Here is a 27,121-nt window from a genome sequence, read left to right as displayed (position 1 = left end):
CTGAGCTTAACCAGGGAGGATGGATGTGTGTGGATTCAGCATATCAGGCCACTTGCACTGGGAGGGCCAATCGCAGAAGCTAAAGCTGCACTCCCTAAAGTGAATTCCCCAAACTAGTGTAAGGAGATACATTTGAAATTATAACTCCCTGCACTGGCAAGAGTGAACCTAGTGCTCTGCAGTTTAGCTTCAAAATCATTCTATTCTCCATATCTTTGGTCTGCAGTTGTGAAATACTATTGTCACTAAAAATGTTTTGGTGGCAAGATGATATTTATTCAGTTTGAAAATATTAAAAAGAAATTGTCAGCACAGAAATCTTGCTAGCTTAATAGAACAGAATATAGGTGGTAGATTTACTCAGAAAACTCGGACAAGCTTAGGGATATTAGCTTCTTTTTTTCCCCACAAGGATTTTGAAACCTCTGAACACTCTAATTTTACAGCATTTTACTACCTAACAGCAATATAACGTCTGTCATTTAGGAGCCTGACTCAAATGAATACTAAAATTTTTCCAGCAAGCTGACGCAACTCTAGCTTATCAGTACTGGAGGGAAAATGTATTTTTCAAGTGAAATGAGTACCTAAAGAATCTGTATATATTAAGCTAAAATATTCACTTAGCACTTGTTCCTTTATAACTGAGTGTAATCTGGATGACTCTCAATGACAGTGAAGCAAAAGTGTGTGGCTTTGTCCCACACCAAAATCCGATGACTCTCAATATCAGTTTTCAGTTTTCCACTTTCTCCTTGCTTGGATTTTGGAGGAGAGACAACTTCTTATTCCTTGTATGGCCCTTCCCTTAGCTTTTCTATGCCTTAGGTTTATATCTGTGCTGTAATGGGCCCTGAGTTAACCCCTTTCCTGCTATAAAGATAGGTATGATAGGCAGAGCTAACCTATAGTTAATGTTGCCTCATCCTTTCTGTTGCTTATAACTGTTTTCAGTTGCTTATAACTTTGCTAGACTTTAACCATTCAAGTTGATGGGTGATTCAGGAATGGGGGTGGGGAATTTGTACAGAAGGAGGAGGTTGTTCGTAGGAGACCTGCCTCATTTGCTGTAGAAATTGGAAGGTGTGTAGCTATTGCAGATACACCTCTACCCTGATATAACGCGACCCGATAGAACACGAATTTGGATATAACGCGGTAAAGCAGTGCTCCAGGGGGGTGGGACTGCGCACTCCGGCGGATCAAAGCAAGTTCGATATAACGCGGTTTCACCTATAACATGGTAAGATTTTTTGGCTCCCGAGGACAGCGTTATATCGAGGTAGAGGTGTACTGGGATAGGCAGCCATACAGTTGCTCAGAACTAAAGGCCCACCACCTTAACTAAGAGGGATGAACCACAAAGCCCAGATGGCAGATGATTACAGGGGACAAAGATTGAAAAAACAGAGGCAGGAAGCCTGCACAACACTTTCAAAAGACAAGTCTGAGAGCTTAAATTCATAATTCTGCTAGACACTAAAAATCATAGACTGAAGAGAGACACTAATTTCTGGTTTATTACAACAATCTGTAACCCACTAACCCCCTCTTTTTGTCCTATGACTGCAGAGGTGTTAATGTGCCACTCTACCTTGAATGGTCCCTTAGAACAGGTGTTCTCAACCTTTTTGTGCCACAATAACTGGTTTTCTGCATATAAAAGCGAGGGCCGGCATTAGGGGATAGTAAGCAGGGCAACTGCCTGGGTCTCCATGCCACAGGGGTCCCCGTGAAGTTACTTTGCTCAGGCTTCAGCTTCAGCTCCGGGTGCTGATGCTCAGGGCCCCAGGCTTCAGCCTCATGCGGTGGGGCTTTGGCTTTCTGCCCTAGACCCTAGCAAGTCTAACATTGGCCCTGCTTGGCAGACTCCCTGAAACCTGCTCACGGCCCCCTGGATGAGAACCACTGCCTTAGAATATGTGCTAACTACTCATGCTAAACATTTTGCATTTTGCTGAGATGCTGGAAGTACCTTTCCCAGACCTGAAGAAGAGCTCTGTATGGCTCAAAAACTTGTCTCTGTCACCAACAGAAGTTCGTCCAATAAAAGATATTACCTCAGTCACCTTGTCTCTCTGAAGTAATTCTGTATTTAGTTCAGGGTTTGAAAGGTGTGTGGTAAATAAGATCTCAAGCCACACATTCAATGAGAAGGATTTTTTTAAAATAGTTATCCATTTAGTGCACACTATCCAGCTTGTGCACTGAATGAGGTGGGGTCCTATTGGAAAAGATAGTATGTGATCAAGTACTTAAACACTGTATCATAATGTATTCACACAACGGGAGTATATTAAGTTATTCATCTAGTCTTAATTCTGGCATTTAATAACTTTGAGTGCTTGACTTTGCGACCTTTTTAACATAGCTTGTTGTATGTAATCCTCACATGTACACCCTTCCTTCTCTAGAGAAAAAAAACACTTTAAAAGTTAAAACTAATGGGCATTTCCCCTTAGCAAGGCCAACAAAACAAAATGAACTTGGAGTTTGTAGGCTAAGACATGTTGGGGACCTGATGATCAAAAAATTAGATATTTTTAAAAGTGAAGGACAGATCCATTTTCAAAACTCCCTGACTTCTAAAACTCCTTTTCTGATATTTACCACATTTCCTGGAAAAACTCTATCATGAGATGAGTTGCTGCATACAAAATTACAGGGAGATTGATTTATTTTGGGAGGAGTATAAAAATCAGGTTCATAATCATGGAGCAGCTATCACAGCTTCATTATCTATCTGTTCTATCTATCACTCATCACTATGGCATCTGAGTCGCTCAAAAGCTTCTGAGCATTATTGAGTGTTCTCATGAAGATGTTCAAATTAAATCCAATATAATTTATAAAACAATTAGATGCTCCCTCCCTCCATCCCCCCAAAAAACAAAGGAAAAAATCTCTGTTCTCTTCCTTTCTTAGTCCCTGGTTCTATAAGCAGCCTCCAGATAGGTAGGCCCTGCACCCCCATAGAGCGCCATTGAATCAATGGGCTCAATAGAAGTAGAGCTTCTCTTCAAGAGCTTCCTGGGCCTCACACTGGGAAACATTTATTTGTCTGCCTTCATGAAGATATGCAGCATTGATGTAGCCATGTTGGTCTCAGGATATTAGAGAGAGAGAGAAAGAGAACTTGTCTCTCTCACCAATAGAAGTTGTTCCTATAAAAGATATGACCTCACCCATCTTGTCTCTTCACAAAGATGCACATTTTTGGAGGGTGGAGAGTGTGAAAGGAAGAAAGGGGATCAGTGTTTCACTGTTGTTTTTATATTCCTAAAATGTGCCTACCTATAGCTCTAAGTGCATATAAAAATAACTTTAAAATATGTACAGTGTGTGTTCCAAAACAGGAGTGTGGGCATTTTTAATATTTCTGTGCATGACATTTTTTCAGACCCTGACTCAGACTGATGGCAAGGACGTGGCCCAATGCTAACGACAATATGCAAATACTAAAAAGCATTCCTCAGGGACTGCTGAAGACATTGCTTGGCAATTGCCTTTATGTGTAGAATTACCCCCTGGATGAAATTCCTTTTAAACCAGTTCTAAAATATTACATAAATAAACAGTGTGTCAAGATCAGTTTTTATCTATAAAACCCTTATTTCTTATCTGTAGTTTTCCTTGAGTCTCAAGCCATTTCGTGTGTGTGTGTGTGTGTGTGTGTGTGTGTGTGTGAGAGAGAGAGAGAGAGAGAGAGAGAGAGAGAAGCCATTTCCGGTGTGTGTGTGTGTAGCCATTTCCGGTGGGTGTGTGTATGTGCATCATTCCCACTCCAAACCCCACACATTAGCCTATTCCACAGTGATTCCAGGGCTGGCTTCACCCACTAGCATGGCTTTTCTATCTTACTGCCTCCTGATTTGTTTCACTGCTGATAGCTTGCATGAGCTCCGAAATAGCCATGCTAGTTGGTGAAACTAGCTCTGATCTCTGATGTTACTGGATGTTTTCCTGTGGAGACAGAGAGAGCGCTTATGTTTGGGAATGAGAAAGATAAGAAAAATAACTCCTAATGAGCTGCACAACTCCATCTTCACCAGGCCACAGATATGGAACCAGGACTCTCATGGGTTCATATGGTTCTGAAATTGGCCTTTATCAAACTGCAGGATACATTGCAAGGGCCATTTATTTTCCCTGTCTGCAAAGGACTAGGAAGACTGATGGGAGATTGAAAAGACCTTAAATATGTTTGGGTTTTTATATATGTGCATTATTGGACAGAAGGTGTGTCAAGGTTCCCTCCCCACTCTGAACTTTAGGGTACAGATGTGGGGACCCGCATGAAAGACCTCCCTAAGCTTATTTTTACCAGCTTAGGTTAAAAATATGCTGCCACCACCAAGTGCTTTAACAAGAAACGGGGAAAGGACCACTTGGAGTTCCTCTTCCCCCAAAATATCCCCCCAAGCCCTTACACCCCTTTTCCTGGGTAGGCTTGAGAAATATCCCCCCAAGCTCCTATACCCCTTTCTCTCGGAAGGCTTGGTAATCCCCTCACCAATTAGTCCTGGTGGAACACAAATCCAAACCCTTGGATCTTAAAACATTGAAAAATCAATCAGGTTCTTAAAAGAAGAATTTTATTAAAAGAAAAGGTAAAATTTATCTCTGTAAAATCAGGATGGAAAATAACTTTACAGGGTAATCAGATTCAAAGAGCCCAGAGGAACCCCCTCTAGCCTTAGGTTCAAAGTTACAGCAAACAGAGGTAAACCCTCTAGCAAAGGGAACATTTACAAGTTGAGAAAACAAAGATAAAACTAACACGCCTTGCCTGGCTGTTACTTACAAGTTTGAAATATGAGAGACTTGTGCAGAAAGATTTGGAGAACGTGGATTGATGTCTGGCCCCTCTTAGTTCCAAGAGCAAACACACCCAAAAACAAAGAGCACACAAACAAAAACCTTCCTTCCCCCTCCCCCGCCCCCAGATTTGAAAGTATCTTGTCCCCTTATTGGTCCTTTGGGTCAGGTGTCAGCCAGGTTACCTAAGCTTCTTAACCCTTCATAGGTAAAAGGATTTTGGTGCCTCTGGCCAGGAGGGATTTTATAATATTGTACTCAGGAGAGTTGTTACCCTTCCCTTTCTAGTTATGACAAGGTGTTAGACAAGATTTGTCTATTTTTATAAATTTTGTGTGTGTGTGTCCTGGAGCAAAGGATAGGTGCTCCTTCAAATGGAAGGAGTGTATGATTCAAGTAAATAAATATATGCAGTTGTCAAATGAGTGCCCGATCATGGGAAGCCTTATTTCTATGCTAGCAATCTGCATTCCTTCAGCTGATACAACTGCTGAGTTTGTATGCATCCAACAAGGTCACAATCTGAACAGCAAGCACCTTCACCTGTTGTTTGAAGTTTAGGCAAGCCAAAGTCATGTATCCATCTCTTAACAGTTAGCCCATATCTCTGCCCATTTTTCAATAATGCTAAGATGTTATGGCATCATCTATTCCATTGATCAGACACTTTAACTAAACCTGGTGATGAGTCAGTGTGCACATAGTAAATACAAAGTAGAGCTAGTAAAACAAAGGAGAAATAAAAATTCAAAGTGGAGGCACTGGTTTGGCTGTAAACCTTTTATGCAAACTGGCTAAGGCCAGGTTGAAGAGAGTGAAGCACAAATAGAACTGGATTGTTAAAAATTGAGTGGCTTGTATGCAAAGGTGGAGAAGGTCATTAGAAAGTGAAAAGCCAAAGGGCACAGAGCCAAGCTCTGAAACCCAGATGTACTTAGAGGGAGATAAGGTAAGTTTAGGGGAGTATATAAATGCTAAGGGAAACTGTGAAGAAGCGAATGAAAAAAGATTGATGGTATAAAAAAAATAGGAAAGTAAACATGGGACGAGAATGTGATGGAGAACCGTGTGTTTGTTTATAGGGAAAAGTTGCACTTCACACCACAAAATTGGTTACTGTACTGGATTGTGTATGTGTGCCACTGGGCAAGAATATTCCCCCTGATTTTTCTGCTGTATAGATTAAAGTAATTGAAAATCGATTGAAATAGCAGAAAATATGCTGCAGGGAGAGGAGCTGAACCTGATCAGTACTCTCCTTGCTCTGATCTCAGAGGAACACCCTCCACCCCCGACACAATTCTGTATGTTTGAGCTCCATTGATTTGAGTGGGGAAACGCTGCTACTTGTGACATTCCCTGGCAATCCAAGAAGAAAATACAAGTGGAAGCTAGTATTAACACGGTCAGGCTTAACTCGCACAGGTTCTATCTACATGCTTTCAAACCCTTTCAGGAAGTAATGGCCAGATATAAGCAGGGACACCTGGGCATCAACAAGCCCCAGGAGTAGCACAGAGCTGCCCAGCCTTCCTTGTGAATCCTCAGTCCTGCGTCTAAGATCCAGGAGATGTCTGAGTTTAATGAAGGGAGATGCCCTTGTTCCCTCCAAGGGGAGGCAAAGCCCATTTCTTGTAAGCTCCTTGATGTGGAAACTGTTTCCTGGATGGCATGTTGTGACCCATTCCCTTCATTTTACTCTAACAGGGTGGAAAGATAGTCTTGTGTTTAAAGCACAGGACTGGGAATCAAGAGGTCTGGTTCTGAGAGAGATTTTCTGTGTGACCTTGAACAAACCAAATTATCTCTCTCATCAGTATGACAAGGTTAATAATGCTTATTGACCACACAGGGGGTTTGTAAGGTTAAATCAATTAATGTTATAAAGCACCTTAATTCCCTCAGATGAAAGGTGCTCTATAAGTACTAAGTGTTACTAATTGTTATCAAACCTTTCCTCACTTTTTTATTCATTATTGTGGTTTTTCTTTCCTCTGCATGGTGAATTCTGTTCTGGTTTTTCTTTCCTCTGCATGGTGAATTCTGTTCTTGGCTGCTTCTTAGAAATTATTTGCATTGATAAATTTTCTCCTTTTAATAATAAAATATTGCATAACCACTAATGATTGAAAAAAAACCTATTATGTCACATAGTCCAGTCTCCTAACAAATTGTCCTCAGCAGTATTTCCTCCAGTCCTTTGTCCAGACATTTTAAATGACTCAAATAAGGAGCCTTTATCCACTTCTTCTCTTGGCAGACTCTTCTAATATTTCATAGACCACATTAAAAATGATCTAAATTTCCTAAACTACTAGTTATATTGCTCTGGACCATCCTGAACAATGCCTCTTCCTCATTGTTCAATCTTCAGATACTTATTGTTCGTTCATTAATATAATATTTACAGCACTCATAGTGTTCTAGTCTCTATACAGATAAACAAGAATACATGGTTCCTGCCCCAAAGTGCATATAACCTAGCTCTTATTCTTTAACTCCCATTTCTCCATATTTTGTCTTCATTTTGCTTTGTGCCATTCATCTGACACCCAGTTTCATTTCTCAGCCACATCTTTTCTGGGGAGTTATTTCCTATTCCTGGGGAGGCCTGATACCATAGCTGAGGAATCAATTGTACATAGTATCATTTCTAGCCTGTGATTTTTTTTTTTTAATAGCATTAAGACAGGGCAGGCACTGTGCTGTGATCAATATCAGTACAGTGCACCTTGGGTGCATTGAAAGCATTTGACTTCACCTTATGTCACTTCTAGAATGTATTTTCCTACTTTTAGTAATGAGACAGGACAGACATTTGGCTGGATATTGCCACATTTCTGGAGCATTGTGTAGGTAACTGCTTCCAGGGCATCTGAGAATTACCAGCATACAGCACAGCACAGTACCCTGTGTGATATTGACATGATATATTTCTTTTGAAAACCTAAAATAGATTAATATTTTATAGTGTTCAAAGATATACAATAGAAGTGTTTATAGGGTTTAAGGTTATACAATGTGTGTGAGTGTATATTCAATGTAGAAGAAATATGTGTCTAGATAGAAAGAGAGATTATAGAAAGTAATACGGTGAAATTTTTGTGACTACTATACTTAAGGTTGAAATGTGATTTCCTATACAGATCTGTATATTCCTATTTTTGTGTTTCTTATCATTTTCTCAGACAAATTGGTCTGAAATTTTTCATGCTTTGTCTCTACCCAAAGTCATTTTTTAAAACATTTCATTCATCCAGTTTTGAATTGTGTGTGTAAAAAAGATACATTAATTACATTACATTTGTCCTATCTGCCGAGATCACAAAATTATTACAGTACATAATCATAAAGTAGCAATGGCTGAATGGATTTTGTCTGGACTTATCTTATTCTGTAGCACTCATTGAGATCTAGTTAAGCCAAGTTTGAGGGAATTGTGCTTAAGGTATAAAAGCTGAAAGATTTTTCAGACGTATGAGGGTGATTTTCTGGTAAATTTCTTTGCTTTTTTTTACAGCTTGGAACCCTAGGGCAAAGTGTGCTATAAGCTTTGCTGTGCAATCTTTCTGTTTACAAAGTGACTCCAACTTTGGGCTTGGGAACCAAAAGAATCTGGATTAAAACCCTGATTCTGATTAGCCTGCTGAGTGATCTTGAGGCAGTCAGTTCCACTCACTGTACCTCTGTTTCACCGATCTGCCCAAGCACTATCTTACAACGACTATGAGATTATTTAATGTTTGAACAGGGCTTTGGAAAATATAGGGACCAGATTCTGATCTCAGATCAGAACCTCACACAATAATGTGTTGTATAAGTAAGAGGTTCCCATTTTGTTTGGAGGAACAGAAAGTACTGGGTGGGGAAGAAAAAATATCCGTTCCTATAATTTAACTCTACTGCCTTCCACATTTGAGAGGTGATACAAGAGAGAGAAATTGTTTCTGCAGAGAGAAAAGCTGGTTTAAATAAGAGATGAGGGAGGATGCACACAGAGAGCAACAACGGAGCCTGCAGGAGGGGCTTGGTTCTCTGCTTTGAAATGAGTAGGTCCTTGCAGCCACAGGTTCAAAGCTAAGCAGGGTTATCTCAGCCCTTCATCCTAAGGGTAGATAAAGTGAGTTCACCAATGCTTACTGCATGGATTTTTCAGACAACACTCTACAAACTAAAGTTTTCTGTGTGGATATTAAAGAGCCTAACACTGTCTGTAAAAATTGAGTTTTCTCCTTGGGCCACTGAACAAAATTCCTTTCCACCATAACTATTCTGCAGTCTCCTGTGCACCAGTTGGCTGCTGCTCTCTATCTCAGAGGTCACAGCAGTTCAGTGCTGCATTATATGCATAATTTGCTGTTTGCTTTGGAAGGGAAGGTGCTATGCAAATGTAAAATACTATTACAGTACAGTCTGCTGAATTTGAACATAATAAAACAGGATGGCTGCTTCAAAGGGACATCTCCTAGGAATCTGATTTAGCCTAATGATAGTGAATGGTAATGACTGCTGCTTAACTGGGACAGTATTCGTATTAATTCCCCCTATTGGAATTAATTTGGTTCCAAGTAAAGTGGTGTTTAACCAGTTAAATGGGTGTGAAATTGTGTTCCAATTTTTTCATACCAGTTACCAAAGATATTAAAATGTATATTTTGCTAGATTTTTGTGAGGCCTTTGTCAGGGGTTCAGAGATTTACTCACATGGATGCAGACAGGGGCGGCTCTGTTTTTTGCCGCCCCAAGCACGGCAGTCAGGTGGCCTTCGGCAGCACGTCTGCGGGTGATCTGCCGCTCCCACAGCTTCGGCGTACCCGCCGCCGAATTGCTGCCAAAACTGCGGGAACGGCGAACCTCCCGCAGGCATACCGCCGAAGGCCACCTGACTGCCGCCCTCACAGCGACTGGCAGGCTGCCCCCCGGGGCTTGTCGCCCCAGGCACGCACTTGCTGCGCTGGTGCCTGGAGCTGTCCCTGGATGCAGATGCAGGATGAGGGCATTAAATTGTTAGTGAGAGTGCTGTCCCACCACCCTTCACTGGTGAGGAGCAGTAGGCAGAGGGAGGTTTTATCATCCTGATTGCCATACCTTAGCGGGAAGGGCCCTCATCACAGTTAGCAGGGTGTCCCTGTGTGGAGAGCAAGCTCTGCCCAATGGACCGCCTCTTTTCTCCTCCATTTCAGAGTTGTCAGCTAGAAAACAGTTTTTGGTAGGACAGAACCTCTGTAGGACAGAAGCTGCTGAGAAAATTTAAGTTGGATATAGATCATAAACAGCTGACTTGGCTGTACTTTCTGAATTTATAGTGCATATATATATATATATATATAAAGCAAAAACATTTAAGTAGGAGGAATAGCTTATTGTTTGAGATGCTGTAATAACTTTCTCATTACTGAGGTTGTTTTTTTAGTGTAATTATACATATTGAAATTACAAGTCAAGAGACTGTGAGGAAATTCTGAAATGGATCGATGCAAACATTAGCCCTCTGCTATTGCTTCATATAGGGCTTGATTTATGTTCTTGATTTTCTGATCTTATGTTTCTGATATTTAATGTTTCAGGCTATATTGTGCATTGTTATCTTTTTACAAAACATCAAGAAAGAAAAACTGTTTAAAAACAATTCTAGCAATTGCGAACCAAGAAAATTAAAATATCAATTGTTATCTCTTGACAGATTTTATCTAATTAGTGGAGGTGTTCCTTTTATTATATGTGGGATTACAGCAGCGACCAACATAAATAATTATGGAATTGAAGGCAATGCCCCATAGTAAGTATATAGCATTATAATAAAATACTATACAATAAATAAAATACAGAAATAAGTAATATGTCTCTGTCAGATGCTGATAAATGTTTCTGTCTTCATAAGGGATGGAAACATAAAAGTTTAAGATAAAATTTCGTATTTGCTTGCATGGAATAATGGCTGTGAAAGATCATTGTCTCACTTTGGGGGTCTGCTGCTTTGCTCACTTACCATCAGTTTTATACCAGCTTGACTCCACTGATATCAGTGGAGTTACATTTGATTTACACCAGTGTAAATGAGAAGAGAATCAGACCTGTTGTTTCTACATTCACTGTAACCATGTATTGTTGTATGTATTGTATAAAAAGGACTACACTAGTCAATCAGAAACAACAAAATCTTGATTACATCTCTAACTACTGTCTGATTTACCATGTATTCTCCTATTCAAACCAGTGCAACCAGACTATAACTGGCTCTGCTTGGGTTTGTTCTGGGTGGGGAGTGACAGCTCAACATGACCTTCCCTACTTCTTGCACACTTGTGCAATGGACACTCACAATGCTCACTATCTGACTCTCATTGGAGAAACCCTAAAGGGGGCAATGATGAAAGGACACCCCCATGTACACCAGCTAGTATAAGAGGAATAAGTACCACATTTCACTGAGCTGACCAGAAACCCCCACTTGCATGCATCTATCGGGTGCCCAGATGTTGTCTCTCCACATTTTGCTTAGTATCATTATGACTGCTACAAAATACCTAATGCGTAGCATTTTTTCAAGGGCCGCTATCGACACTTTTAGCCCCCAACTTTAAAAGGAAATAAAGACTATTCTTTGTAAATGAAGAAATCGTTCATGTAATTTCAACAAAATTATATATATAAAAAAACCTGTCTATATTTTTTCCCTTAAAAAAACATTCTTGGGTTTTCAGCAACCCAGAAACATCCCAGCAATATTGTCTTGCAGTTATGACCCAACCATTTAGTACCCAGTCTGACCAAGGTGGCTGTACAGCTGTCACGTGTTGGTGCTTCAGGCAGCTTAGCTACATTATTTGCTCTTGTTGCCTAGGGGTGGGGAGTGTCAAAGGAGGCCCCCACTACACTTTTTCCAGAAGAGCTGAACAGGAAGTGGTTTAGAATAGCAATTGACACTGGTTGCATGGAGATGATTCATTATGCCAGTGATCAGTGCTCTAATGGAACTTTCAGTCCATTGTGTCAATATAGGGTTACTGATTCTTGGAAGGGCTTCACTTTCAATTAATGCTATGGTGCTTTGAAAATGCATCTTGATACATCTCAAAGCAGCCATGGAAATGAGTAAAAATAGAGTTGTCTGGAAACAAAGTGAAAGGTATAATAATTAAATATTTGACCTTTCAAAATCATTTTCAGAGAGAATTAAATTGTAAAACCTGACTAAATTAGTACAGACCCTAGACAACTTTATCTGTTTAGCTGGTACCTACTCAGACCATCCCTGTCATAGATTCAAAACATATTTGTTCAAACATTTACAATTAAACAATCACTTGTAATCAACAATATATTAAAGATTTGATTATTTACGTTCATAAATCTGTGAGACATTTTTTATTTTGGCACAATTACAGAGGTTGCACTTCTTTAATCACTTTAATCACAGACAATCAATACCAGATATCAAAATCTGTACAGAAAACGGAAAGCAGGCGAGGGATGGTTATAAAATTGTCTAGGAAAGATACAAATTGAGCAGCAGCACAGTGGGTTATGTGCCTGATTCATTTTTAATAATGTTAATACATAAATATATAGATGCAGTAACTTCAGCATGTTTTTTATGAAACTGAGGAACTGATTTTTGAAGTGATCCATGATGAGATTCCGCATGAAACAACATCCTAAGACAATGTTCTACTGGGGAATGTTCCGGTTTTCACTTTGCATCAAATGTGCAACACTGGAACTTAATTAATGTATGCACATATATTGGTGCTTTACACTTATCAAATGAAAAGTAGGTGTTAACCTGTTTTCCTATGACCCTGGGAGTAAAATCACCTTGGTCTTTTGTGAGAAGGGAAGAATACTTAATCCCTGAGGTGCTTAGGAAATAAATAATAAATTGTGTGCATCTGTTAAATATCAGAGTCCAGAATCAAAAATGTAAATATAATAATCAAGTTGACCAAAACACACCACGGCTGAATTTTGTTAGAGGGGGGGTTCTGAACCCAGAGAGTATGACCACTCATATTACTAAATGGTCGAGGGGATTCTGGCTACATGAGAGTGTGGTGAGAGGAAGTCCTGGCATGGAAAAGTTTCAGAACCATTGTGTTAGATGGACCACATCCAGCATTGGGGACTTCTGTTCTCCTGTAAAGCATCATGCACACCTCTGGCTGTAAATGACTAATCCTATTTTTTATTAGTGGACTGTAAATAAGTATTGTAAATAAAGTATCATGCCTCTTCCATGCCACTTTCCTTTCCCTAAGGGCCCATTGTTAACATGCATAAGTTTTTTTGCATTATGGAGCCCACATCAAATAGTCCGAGTTACCTCTCACTCTGAATGCCATATGTAGATAGTGAACTCTGAAGAATGACTCTAGGAAGGTAGAACCTCGTCTACCTCCCAGCAGGAGAGTGGGTCCTTCTTGTTCGTCTTCCTTGCATCAAACTGAGTCTATTCTGTATCGTCTCACTCCAAAGTGCTCTGTTTAATGCCATATCCTCTATCACACCACATGATGATGTCTTCTGTTATAACATCCCACCACTTTTTTCTTGGGTCAGCCTCTCTGGCTTTTTCTTCAATTTTGATCTGCTGGACTCTTACCCATATAGCTGTCAGGACTGTGCTTTACATGACCAAACCCTCTGAACCTATTCATTTGTGTTTTTCATGCAGTACCTGCAATGAAGACCTAATATCTTCATTGGATCTTTAAGATATTTATTTAGGCTCGGATTTTTAAAAGAGCCTGCAGGAATCTGGTGGCTAATTGTCCTTAAATTTCAATTGGATTTGGGTGCCTAACTCACTTAACCTCCTTAGAAAACTCCAGCCTTAATATACTACATTACAATGTATTAGTTCCTTTAAAAAAAAAAAAAGTCAGTAAATCCAGAGTCCAAAGTATCTCAATCTAAATATGCGTTTAATGGGATTGAGGGTGATAACTCAGAATAATGAACCTTAATTATCATATTCTGTCCTTCCCATTGCTAACATTTAATAGTTTCCTTGACATTAATGGGAGCTCTCCATACACATCAAGGGGATATCATGCTTTTAAGGCAAAATCAATGTATTGTATATATGAGACGTTATTGTCCATTATGTCAAATTTGGGTTTAAAAATTAATTTGACTTTCACTTTTTTGTTCGTTTGTTTGCAGTTGTTGGATGGCTTGGGAACCTAGCCTCGGTGCATTTTATGGGCCAGTAGCATTCATTGTGCTAGTCACCTGCGTTTACTTTCTCTGCACATACGTGCAATTGAAGCGTCATCCAGAACGCAAGTATGAATTAAAAGAAAGGACAGAAGATCAGCAGAGGTTGGCAAATACTGAAGTGGGCCATAGTCATATTACAGACTCTGGGTCAGTTTCCCAGACAACATGCTCCATGATTTCTTCTTCTTTGTTGGAAAACGAGCACTCGTTTAAGGCTCAGCTTCGAGCTGCAGCGTTCACTTTGTTCTTGTTTACTGCCACTTGGACTTTTGGAGCACTTGCTGTATCTCAAGGACATTTCTTGGATATGATATTTAGTTGCCTCTATGGAGCATTTTGTGTGACCTTGGGGCTTTTCATCCTCATCCATCACTGTGCAAAGCGAGATGATGTATGGCATTGCTGGTGGTCCTGTTGCCCATCTAGAAGAAGCACATACTCTGTACAAGTTAATGTCCGCCCAAAGGTTAATGTCAATGGGGACACGCAGGTTCATGCACCTTGTCTTCAAGAGTCACCATGTCCTAACAAATCAGCTGTTTTTAATCATCCATCTGCTAATCACTGCAAGCTTACTAATCTACAAGCTGTTCAAAACCATGTTAACTGCCTTTCACCAGTTACACCATGTTGTGCAAAAATGCACTGTGATCAACTTTTGGATGATGAAGCTCATATACACGTGCATAATGAGGGAACTTTCAGGCCCAACATGCACATTCACAGATGTCTGAAAAGCAGAACTAAACCACGTTACTTCAGTCGACATAGATCTGCAGGAGAAAGAGAATATGCCTATCACATTCCTTCGAGCATTGATGGCAGCATCCACAGTTCACATACAGACAGTCCACACAGTACGCATGATAGTCAGTCGGGGCACAGACGGGCTTGCTGTGCGAAAAGTGATGCATATCCTACTATCAACCAGCCTGAAAGTAGCGATGCAAGTACTGTAATATACAGTTGTGCTAAAATCCCAGAAAGTGACACTGTGCACCATACAGCTCATTTTGAGATGCATCCACGAACACAATCATTGCCATTTAATACAACTAATCACAATGGAATTCTCAAGGGAAATGTGCATGAAGCCATGATATACAGTTCAGATAGTACAGGAAATATCAAAACTGGTCCTTGGAAGAATGAAACTACTGTGTAGTTCATGGGCCACTATATTGTCTTTTTCAACTCAGATCATCTTCAGTTTTGTTTTTATTCTAAACTGAATAAGATTACATGTTTGTGTAGCACATCAGCAAATTGTACAGGTTTTCCACCTTTATTTCTGTTTTCTGAATGAGCAACTAAAAGAGAGAAGTAGCGGCAGTGTTTTAAAAGTGAAGTTATTTTTAAAAGAATGTTAGAAAATTGTTTTGGGAGAGAATTTGAAACTGAAGTCTAGAGTACTGAATATAAGAGGCAATATCCTTTTGTTACAAAGAACTGTATTTCTTTAGAAATATATCACTTTTAATTCATGATTTTGGTTGGGTTTTTTTTAACTCTATGGTAACTTCAGACTCTTTTATATACATATCCGCATCTTTTACTTATTTATTTTTGTAGCAAAATATTATTACTGTGCCATGGATTTTAATCAGAAGTTACAATAATAGAAATGAGGAGCTGGATTTTATAAAATTATTGATACAGCTTTTTAGCCCTACAAAGTGATACTGCCTCTAACGATCTTCTGTAGCATATGGCCTGTAAAATCATGTAATGTACAGTCTCCGTTATGTCTCTTTTCTTGTTGGAGAGAAGTACTAGGTAATGTCTGTTACATCTATGGTGCTGTATTGATTGTATTTTGCATGACATATGTCAGGATATACCATTTTCTGTGTTCTAGTGTTACATGTGTAAAAACAAGTATTGTAAAAGGCTGTGGAAACCCTGTTGGTATTAATCTAGAGCATTATGAATCTACAAAAAATCACTACTGCACTAGTTTAAGTGGCACAATCCTTTGTATAAGGTTATATGATAGCTTTGATAAGGGTCCACTCTAATGTCTTTACAGAGCATGCACTACTCATTGTATGTGACACTGTGCAGTGTAATAGCAATTGTCTCAACAAGTTTTACACTTCTTTGTAAAGTATGCCTTTTGAACAAATCTGTAAGCTGTTTCACAATAACCTTTCAAAATCTGTTTAGGTAGAGCAGTTTTATCATTAACTCTTTGAGGACTACTGTCATTTTCTTAAAAATAGCTTAATCTAGTTCAGAGAGACTGTATATACTATATTGTCTATTTAATCATATGAACAATGTAGTCCAGAGTTGTCAGGAAAGTGAACCTTTAATCGTTTTCCAGAAACATAACTTTCCAGATACTAATTTATTAATTTCACATCTTATGTGAAAGCCACTTTCCCTCCCAGCAAATTTCAGATTGTCGGTTTCCTTTAATGCAAATTTGACCTTCAAAAGCAGTTACTTGTGTTCATTAATTCCACTCAACCATAGGGCATTTTAGGGTCAGTAACATTCTCTGTTAACAAGGCTTTTGGCAAGAAATTCTTTGTCCATGAACGTCTGTACACAAAGCATCAACTCACAGGACAGATCTGATTTATAATTATCCTTATGTGAAATGAAACTGCTTTTTAAAGTAAGAAGCTGCAAAGTAAGAATGAGTTATATAATGTGAATAGAAACATATAGCTGGAAGAAAAATGTCTGCAATGAAAGGAGAGAAGTGGTTCCATAAATAAAAAGACAAAGCACAATGTTGTATGGCCATGTGAACAAGTCTGTCATATTCTAACACAGGCTTGGATAGCTGATACATTGCTATAGAGAACAGAACAAATAATAAAAGCCCCTTGATGGAGCATCAATTTACAATGTATATTTTGCAGAAATACTTATATGCTTCAACCCGTCATTTGTCTTTTAGCGGCAATTTATTAGTCCCTACTCTTTTTTTTAAATTATGTAGGAATACATTTCCTAACAGTGTACATATAGATGACAGTTATAATTGTTGCAATGTTATAAAAGTGCATAAGTCAAATGAATGTGTTCTGCAGTGTTGCAGGTGGGAATTAGTACTCAAAGGGTTAATGCTCAGTATCTGAGTGCAAGAAATCTTGTTTTTCTGTATTTTTGTAAATTTGAAATATATATTGTAAACTACAGCAGTGTAATGTATCCATTTCGTATTATGTGTGTCTTTAAAAGGTGAGCAGGAAGAATGCACTAGTTGGTTGTTGAGTTTTAAACCAGTATACAACCTTTTCATGACTGCTTCTTTAAATGATGGGGGGGAATTAAAAAAAACCTATGCTTTATTATGTATATGCTGTATGTGCTTGAACTGTCTCAAAACTAAAATACAGTATTTTCATTGTTTGCATAATGCAATATTTTCTGTTTAATAATTATTTTCATTTTAATATTATTTTAGTCTCATTTCACGTAGACAGTGAGCCCTAAGCAAGCATAGACATAATGCTAAATACCACTTCTCTGTATCTCAGCACTATATATTCATTCTGTAATAGATGAATCCTAGAGGGTCTATAGACCATTATGCAAAATATCCCACATACATGGCCAGGTGAAATATTCACTTTGCTAGAATACACTCAGTGAGGTTCTTTATTCAGCTTGTGTTTCTGTCACCTGTGTTGTTTTGTCTGAGAGGCTTGTGTATGATCTTCATAATGGCTTACAAAGAAGTAAAATAGGTGCTGCTTTCCACAGAATATCTTATGTGATAAAACTCTCTGGAAAATTAACGTTAAATATGAAAACACCTTTCTTATTGTGTTAAACTATTAATTTAGTAAATATTTTGGGGCTAATTTGGAAAAGATGTGTTATGCAATAATCTGTTTGCATATTATTTTTTCAGAAATATATAACTACAGAGTAGGAGAACATGATATTAAATAAATTAAAAAATGTTTTATAACATCAGATTTGACCAAAATTCTTTCTGTGCTTTTGACTTTTTTTCCAAGATAAATGGGATAATTTCATTGTTGTTGTTGGTTTTTTTGTCATTTACAGTCAGTGAATCATTGACTTTACCTGATTTCTTATGACATAAAAATAAAGTCAGTGAAATACGTATAGTATAGCAGATATATTGTACTAACAAATTCCCTCCTGGACATGCACAGGTAACCCACCTGAATACTAACATTAGTTTTAGTTGTGCATGAATATAACAAAAGTGGCAGAACAGATTTTTATAGATCACTTCCTGGCCTGAGACAAAGTATGAGAAATTTCAGCCCCAAAGGTAATTTTCTGAGAATGATACAAGCAATTGACAATAGGGGGGTTAAAATTAAAGTTCTGTCTTACTCTTAACTGTTGGAGATAGAATACTGGATTAGATGGACCATCGGTCAAATCCAGTGTGGCAATTATGGTTTCCGATGTAATTCCCATGATGATTATAATCCAAGAAAGCATAAACTTTTAAAAAATTCTCTGCCTGACAGATCACTTGAGGGTTGGTAATTCACATTCATACTGAGCTCTAAATAAAGGTAATTAACAGTGATCAAATTTATTACTCCAGTTTCTTATGATGGATATATTCTTAACTCTGTGTATGTACACAGCTTTCAGTTTTAATTAGTTCAGTTTGCGGCACCCCAAAGTGGCTTTCTTTTAAGACATGGATCATGGCAAACATGCAGTTTTGCATGAGGAATTCCTGCTTAACCTCATGTAAAGAAATTCAATATGGAAATAAATTATGAATGATTGAAAATTATGCCTGGAGCATGTGTGCTGTTCTCGGGTGTTCACACAGTCATTCTCACTTCGAGACTCAGGAACAAATCCTGGTCCAGGAGTATCCAGAGCCCAGATGGAGCTAAACAGTCTAGTAGAGCTATGTGGTCAGAGAAGCATAAGTATATCATGAGGGAAACACTCCCTGATGTTCAGCCACAAAGCTGCTCAATGGTTGGCACCCTTTGATCCACGTCCTGGGATGGAGTCCATAATGCTGTACTCCCTGAGCACTTGAGGATGTTGTTGTGGAGATCCTGTTAGTGCTCAGTGCTTCTTTGTTTCTACGGTGAAGCATGTTCCTTCCTTCAGAGAATCAGTGGGGGAGTCTGGATAAGTCTAAGCAGATTTTGAAAACAGAATGGGGTTTTTGACAGAAAAGGCCTGACCCACTCAAAAGTTCCAGAATGAGATGTCACCAGGAGCATTTTGGTGTGCATTATAGAGAATAATCACCTCACCTTGGAGATTGGAAGATTTAGAAGGGCATAATCCCCTATGATTCTTCAAAGCCAGCTGCACTCTTATCAAGGTATAAATGTGTGTGTGTGTGTGTGTGTGTGTGTGTGTGTGTAAAATATAGACATATATTTTGGTCCCCTCTTCTCTCCCTGCTCTATATCTTCTCTGCAGAAATTACTGCAGCTCCAGGTGAAAGTGAGTAAATTCACCCCCACCTTCCCACACAACCTGAATGTCCTCAGGACTGGTCTGGTCCAAGCAGACAGCATAAATGAAATTGAGGTGCTAAAGCAGCTTTTACTGCTGTCTAATGGGAAAGGTCAGGATTTGGCCTTCAAGCTTCTGCAATTTCTAGAGCTGTCCACCCGCCCTGATAAATTTCATGCCTTAAGACTATGCAGCATGCCAAGTCAGAGAGAGAGGTTTGTTTTAAATGCATGCCCCCTCTCAAGGAGTAGCGGCTACTCTTCCAGCTACTATCTGCTTTGGGGGGGTTGTTTTGATGTATTTCTAAAGGTACCTATCACTGTGATATCTATCACTTAAGACTCTTGGGCTCTGGGCAGGGCCGCCCAGAGGGGGGCGGCAAGTGGGGCAATTTGCCCCAGGCCCTGGGCCCTGCAGGGGCCCCGTGAGCCTTTGCCCGGCGGGGTCTTCAGTGGCTTTTCGGCGGTGGGGGGGGCCCTTCAGTGCTGCCGAAGACGCGGAGCGACTGAAGCTTCCCTATCCCCCCCCATTCCCCGCCGCCTAAATGCCACGCGAGCCCAGGCCCAGCGGCAGTCCGGGTCTTCGGCGGCATTTCGGCGGCGGGGGACCCTTCAGTCGCTCTGTGTCTTTGGCAGCACGGAAGGGCCCCCTGCCACCGAAATGCTTCTGAAGACCCAGACCGCCGCCGGGTGAGTACAAGCCGCGCAGCTCCCCCGCTTTGCCCCCAGGCTCCTTGTATCCTCTGGGTGGCCCTGGCTCTGGGGAGGCAGACAACCAACTTCTTTCATTGACTGGTCATTATAACTGTCGTAGCTACTCCTCCACTCCTGCAGTACATTGTCTAGCTGTCTGGCAGGTAGAGGACAAGTCATCTGGCTCAGCATATCTGTGGCTCCATCCACTTACCCCCTGAGACCAAGCAATACCTGAAGGATGCAGTTGGAAAAGGGAAGAACTAACCTTTGGGGGCTACTTTAGGAGAAAAAGAGAAGATGGTAATCTCGGGTTTGTGAATTGTACTCATTCCTAGCAGAATGCACTCATTCATTACCCATCTTTTATCCTATTATAGGTGGAGCTGGTAGCACTATTTATTAAGGTTGTCTTAAACTTCCTGTTATAAGACCCTGTTTTCAGTTGCTTGTAACTTTGCCACACGTTAACCATTGTGGCTGAAGTTTTCCATGATCTGCCTCAGCCTGAATTTATTTGGAAAATTTCATCCAAAAACCACTCAGCCGTTACCACAAATAAGGCTAGGGAAAAACATATTATTTTTTGCCCATGGTAAACAATGCTGGTGATCTTTTCATTGAACAGTTCTTCTTCACCCATGCTTTGGAGCAAAGAGTTGAAATTTGGCAGGAAGATGGCCTTTGTGTCAAGGAAATGCCTTTTACCAATTACCATCCCCATGAATCTGCCCAAATTTGGCCAAGTCTTTGAAAAATAGCAGGTCACACATTTTCAACACCTTCAATTTTAGCAACTAAATTCTCCAAAGATTCCATTCTTGCTGAGCATACTACAGCCTCTCACAGCTTCTATCACTGCATATGTATCATCCCCACAGAGTGACTGAGCATGCTCCAGCCCAGGGCTATGGGTCCTCAGGAGCACTTTCCATGTAATGGCTCCTCCAGTTGCTCTGGCCTGGGATGGGGCCAGGCACTAGAACTGAGAGCAGGGAGCCTGTCTTTTTTGTGCCCCTTGCTAGCGCCCATGCAGCATGGAAGAGGAAGCTGTCCTATTCAAATGCAGAGTGGATAAAGGCTGAACTAGAAGGAGGGAAAGGAGTAGAGTGAGACTAGGACTGGAGGGGGAGAAACTGTGACTGTCACTGGCTAGGAAAGGAGACTCAGACTGGGAAGGAGTAGAAGCAGGGACTGGAAGCTGGTGGTTGGTGGTGTGGAGGCTGGCTTCAATGGGCAAGGATACTGGCAATAGAGGCCAACATGGTGAGGGGAGGCTGGGATTGGTTGGGCAAGGGGACTGGGAGTTGGTGAGGGAAATGGTGTGAAGATTGGGAGCGAGTTAGCTGAGGTGGGGAACACCGAGATCGGCTGAGGTACTGGGAAAAGGGGAGAGTCTGGAACGGACTAGAAAAGGAGATTGGGGCTAGGAAGTAGTCTGGGGACTGTGGGGAGAGAACAACAACTCTGACAAGGAGCTGGAGTGCTGAGAGAGAACTGGCACTGTCTGGCCAAAGAACCTGGTACAAGGAAACAGGAAGAAAGGAGAGTGGAACAAAGAGCCAGCATTGGAGGGAGTCTGAGATTGGATAATGAACTCTGGGAGGATACTAGAACTGGAATCCAGTGGTCAGGGAGGGGAAAGAGAGATGTGATGTGAAGCTGGGAGTGGGGACCTAGGACTGGCTGGGCAAGGACTGACCTGGGAGTGCATCTGGGGAGGGTCAAAGACTGGAAGGGGGAAAAGTGGGACTTTAACAGTGAGCTGGAGGGGAAGACTAAGACTGGCTAGGCAAGGAGACAGGGATATGAAGCCTGAGGAGTGGAGACTGGGATTTTGTACCTTTCTATTTATTTCTGTTTTCTCTCTCTCTCGTGTTCCCCCATATGCTGCTCTGGCTAGGAGACTGCACCCACCTGCTTTGTTCCTGATGTAGACACTAAAAAATCCATTTAGAAAAGAAGCTAGGCTTCATCACCCACTCAGGCACAGTGCTGACTTCAGCACTGACTGAACAGTGCTGGCCTTTGTACTGATAGGATTACATCACAGTGCAGAGCTAAGATATTTATGCAACAATGTGTAACAGAATAACCCTTTCCTGTCTAGTTTGAGTAGATATTCCCTTTACTTGGAACAGGAATACTACTAGTACTGGTAACGGGTTTCAGAGTGGTAGCCATGGTAACATCTTACTGCTAACAAAAGTTTGATGTTTTAAGCTGAACCCACTGTTCTAGCTCTCATTGAGCTACTGCAAGTATGTGTACACGAGCAGGGGAAGCACACACCTAGCTCATAGCTTAGACACAGCCTGGCATTTACACTGGTTTAAAACCTAACCCTCTGGAAATATATGAGAGCGCATTAGTGTAAAAATGTGTGTGAAAGAAGAATACAGCTTTTAATGTTGATATTGAAATCTAACATTTTGTGTTAAGTTTGACAAAATCAGACGTATTATTGTTTTAAAGTACTGATACATGCTTCCAACCTTAACTTCCTTTTCACATAGTTTGTCTGTGAATTTCCTTAGTTTTTAAAAAAATATCCTACGTAAACAGTAAACAAGAAACCCAATGGGCATGCTCCCATGCAATATTTGTAATGCTCTGCAGATATGTAACATCAACTTTAAATTGTTTTCATATTTTTTAATTTGCAAGAGCAAATTAACCAGTAAACCAGAGCAGCGCAAAGCTGCCAGAGTACCCTGGCCAGTTAATTGGGGTTTATGGCTGACTTGCATTGTCAGAGTAGCAGAAAGCAGCTGAAGTGTACTGGTGAATCTGGCACTTAATTTGCAATTACCTTATTGGTTTAAGGAGCTGTGGTGCCATGGTCACTTTTCAAGTAGTGATACCCAAACCAGCATGTAGTCTTCTAAACTTTAAAGAATAATGACAACTGAGCCAACCAATCTACCAATGAGCACTCTTGAAACATCTGACCAGTCTCCCTCATATCAGCAGCATTACAACCAATAGAATTGTTACAAGCAAAGTATCTATAGACGAAGGCTGCTGATTACTTGAGTTAGCTCTGATGTCATAATGACATCACTTTGGAGTTACCTGAACCTGTCTGTAGTTTATAATCATAACAAATCAGATACATCAGTCATGAATAATTTATCTTAAATATAACCTCATTTCCTGTGCAGAAGATTTAAAGTTTTAAATCTATGTAATTTTCTTATTAAGTTCATTCATGGCAAAGAAAAGTGTGACAAAGGCATGTAACTCCTCTTTCAGCACTGGATGAGTACCTGTATGATGTGCAAGAGAGGAGTATCTTATAGTCTCCCAAAGTTTCTGTCACCTGGGATCGTTTCATGGTGCTGCTCAAGGTGCCTGACTCCTCCTCCTAGTGTGCTAAAGTATAAAGCTACTTGGCAGTGTCCCCAGTGAGACTAGGAGTTTACCACACTCAGGCAGCAGCTACCACACTTGAGCTTGCAAATAATTCAAACTCACACAAGCAAACAAATTAAAAACAATAATTAGGAACTGTATGTAAGGATTTGATTAAAGAGGAATATACAATCAGTAAAAACATTAGAGGATTAAAATGACAATAGATATCAATAATGCTTTTTCATTACTAATAGCTATGCTGGCAAGCACATTAGGTCACATGACCCACACTCCCCAATGTTTCTAAATAAAAATGTCTGCCCCTTCAATTCTGTCTGTCCCCCACATCTCGGGTACCCAGGTGGTACATGTGGAGACATGTTACAGGCCTGAAAGGAGATGCTGTTAGAAACACATTTTATTATACTGGGAATTGGCAGTGCAGGCAGATGAAAGCCCTTTTGCAGATGCAATGTGCCTTAATGGTTCAAAATTAAACCCTAACTACCAATCTAACTGTAATACAGGGTTCTCACTCAGGTTCCTTTCCTTGCTGAGCAGTCAGGAGATTGGTGCAAGCATGCAGGTCCTCCATGGGGATCACTGGAGAGGGACTAACCATCCAATCCCACCTGGAACAGTGCTAAGTCTTTAATGCTTGGAACCCGCAGATTTATTTGTAAGCAGGTTGGGTCTCTGGAACCAAAATCCCAGATCCGGTATAGGCTGGCTACAAGGCATGCAGGGGAGATGGTCTGTCTCCTTCTGTTGCTGGCAGGCAAGGGGCAGAAGTAGTGGCTTGTTCCCTCCTGACAGGCCAGTTGCTGGGCCTGGAAGTGCTATGTTGGCCGGCTGTAGGGAAACCTTCTTTCTCCTCCACTCCCTGACTGGTATCTGTCATGTGGAGGAAAGCAGGGCTATTCATAGCCTCACTGCTCCTTTCCAGAGGCTGCTTGCAGGCTGCCCAACTGTCTTCTGCCCATTGGATGAGGGAGGAGAGTTGCCAGGGTGACTTGTGGGGGTGGGGGAGGAGGAGTCCTGTCCCCCTTCCCTTCCTTTCTGCTGCTGAGGGAGTCAACAGTACAGGATTCTGTCATGGAACCACAGGGGCCCAAAAGATGTGTCTCTTCTCTTGGGGCACAGCTTCCTTGCTAAGAAGGGCAGTGTTAAAGACCCCATTTTTAAAGAAGTTTAGCTCAAAAAGTTTCCTTGAAAACTTGTGTGGCTCTAACATCCCTGTATAACTTGAGAATCTGGGGTTGCCTTTGTTTAGTTAGGGATTAGGCTTGGGGTGGAGCTGGTAGTCCAGCCATTCTCCACTGCTTCATATCTCGTTCACCTTAGGTTTTCCATCTGGACATCAGAGCGGGATGTAAGGCAGAATTCTTTCCTGCTCGGTAAGCTTCATGGCTGCAAGAGCAGACAAAGCCATGGAAGCCTAGGCACGGGGTGAGGATTCTGGCGATGGTAGCCTGGCTCCTGTAGATGGATTTCCCTTCCTCATGAATCTTAGGATATTTGCAGTATCCTGAGACTGCAACCTTTACCTATGCTGTAGGTAGGAGACGCCTAGTTTTTCCCCTTTGAACTTGTCAAATTCAGTCTCACAAATATTCCTGGTCCCCTGTAGCTCTTCTGAAGGGACCTCAATGTGTCAGGGTGATGTGGCTCATACCTTTTTGCTCAACCGGCAGAGAGATAAAAAAACGAACTTTGGGTTTTAGTCCCAAGTATTTTGCATGCATTTTATCTCCCTTTAGTTCTCCCCTCCCTTCCTTAGGTCACTCCCATGAAATCTCCCCAGAACACTTTATCCTTGAGCAGAAAATCAGCCCTAATAACTATGTAAAGTAGAGACGTTATTTCAGTGCACTTCATTTCTTTTGAGTAGAGAGAGAAAAAAAACCCTCTGCAAAGCAGCTCTTTGAGATACACATTTTGTTGAAGGTGAAATGTCTGAGGTGGTTTTAGATGGAGGTAGAGAGCACTGTGGAACCAAGATTAGATCTGATCAGTTTTTTTCTTTACTATGGAAGCAGTTTTTCTAGTCTTGCAGGGCCCATTCGAGCCAAAAACCATCCAGAGTCTTCTGAGATGCATAGAGCAGGGAAGCTAGACGATCCTGCCTAGTCAGCAGAAAAGATGCCTTTCTGCAGATGGCAAAACACAAAACCCCCAGCTCTGCAGCAGTAGATTATGGAGTTGCCTGGAGGGATAAAATATCATGTAAATGAACTTACTGCCTCCTGGATTCTGCTAGTAAATCTACTTTTCATATCTTTTCCCCACTCGGGCCATATCTACATTACAAATTTTGGCTGCCACAAGTTACATTGGCATAAAGCTGCTGCAGTTAATATATCACTATGAATACTTGGCTCCTTGCATCAGTGCTGCATGTACTAATCAAAAGTGCTTATGTCGATGTACAGTGTAGTGCACCATGGGCAGGCATCCCAGTGTGCAACTCTCCACTGCCCAGCACACTGTCTTTTTGGGGGAGGAGTGGAGTTGGTAATGCATAGTTGGGCAGAAACAAGTCACACAGGAGTGACTGGGAGCAAGGGATCAAATTCCAGCCTGCAACTTTCTCCATCCCCTAATACTACCATATCCCATAATTTTAGCACCTTTTTAAAAAATCCCATAAAATCACACAGCCCTCCTCACTGTCCACCGTCTCTGACAGAAGTGTGGAACCTGCACAGCTCTGCATTGTTGTAATGGGCGTTGCAAGCACAGTTTCTCCAGTTTTTGCAGAGCTGCAAAAAGAACCACATCATCATGGAGGACAGATTGGTGTGGGACAAGGTGAAAAATCAATTCAGGGTTGTGTTTATGGAGCAGTTGCAGATGGCGGAGCACCTCTTCTGGGCCCAAGAAATGAGCATTGACTGGATTTGCACCAATGGGGTTCCCAAAGTGCAGTGGGGCGATAGATGGCACTGATAGATATCTCTGTTTTGGCACCAGCCCATCTTGCTCCAGAGAATATCAATAGAAAGGATTACTTTAATATGGTTATGCAAGTCTTGGTGGATCACCAGGGATGCTTCACCAAATCAGTGTTGGCTGGTCAGGGAAGGTTCATAAGGCTATGTCTATACTACCATTTATGTTGGCATAACTTATATTGCTCAGGGGTGTGAATAAACCACCCCACTAAGTGACATAAGTTACACTGACATAAGCATCAGTGTGGACAGTGCTATGTCAGCGGAAGATCTTCTCCCGCCAACATAGTTACCGCCACTCATTGTAATGGATTAATTATGTCAGTGGGAGAGTAGGATTGCACAGGTGTTGCCTGTGGGCAGAATTTGACCCCATTATTTTAATATCTGAGTTTGTTTCACCATAAAACACTTTTCTGAAGATAGACGGATGGTATCTGCAAAGTAGTCTACCTGTTCTAAAACTAGTCCATTTCTGAGAATAGTTGATTTAACACATTTGTTGTCTGTACTGCATTCAATAGGCATGTCTCCCATGAAAAGCCATCCTGCCTTTTTGAAATAACTATAGCTTTCAGCCCCAAAATGAAGAACTGAAGCTGCAAACTTCAATGTGGTTTTGAGAGTCCCCTTCAGATGCAA

General features: G+C 40.8%; 1 protein-coding gene across 6 annotated transcripts in view; it reads left to right on the top strand.

Annotated features, from left to right (window-relative positions):
• Nucleotides 1-17,413, top strand: part of ADGRA1 (adhesion G protein-coupled receptor A1) — a 502,175-nt gene extending 484,762 nt beyond the window's left edge. For all 6 annotated transcript variants that reach the window (XM_065552125.1, XM_065552124.1, XM_042856772.2 and 3 more), the window contains 2 exons: nt 10,502-10,597; nt 13,984-17,413. In XM_065552125.1, coding sequence (XP_065408197.1) covers nt 10,502-10,597; nt 13,984-15,205 — 1,318 coding nt within the window. In that variant the 3' untranslated portion in view covers nt 15,206-17,413. The remainder of the gene's footprint in view (nt 1-10,501; nt 10,598-13,983) is intronic.
• The last annotated feature ends 9,708 nt before the right edge of the window (nt 17,414-27,121 follow it).

Source organism: Chrysemys picta, chromosome 7 (genome assembly GCF_011386835.1).
Source record: "Chrysemys picta bellii isolate R12L10 chromosome 7, ASM1138683v2, whole genome shotgun sequence".
Lineage (NCBI taxonomy): Eukaryota > Metazoa > Chordata > Testudines > Emydidae > Chrysemys > Chrysemys picta.
The sequence above is the reverse complement of the archived record's forward strand: the minus strand, read 5'-3'. Positions and strand labels throughout refer to the sequence as shown.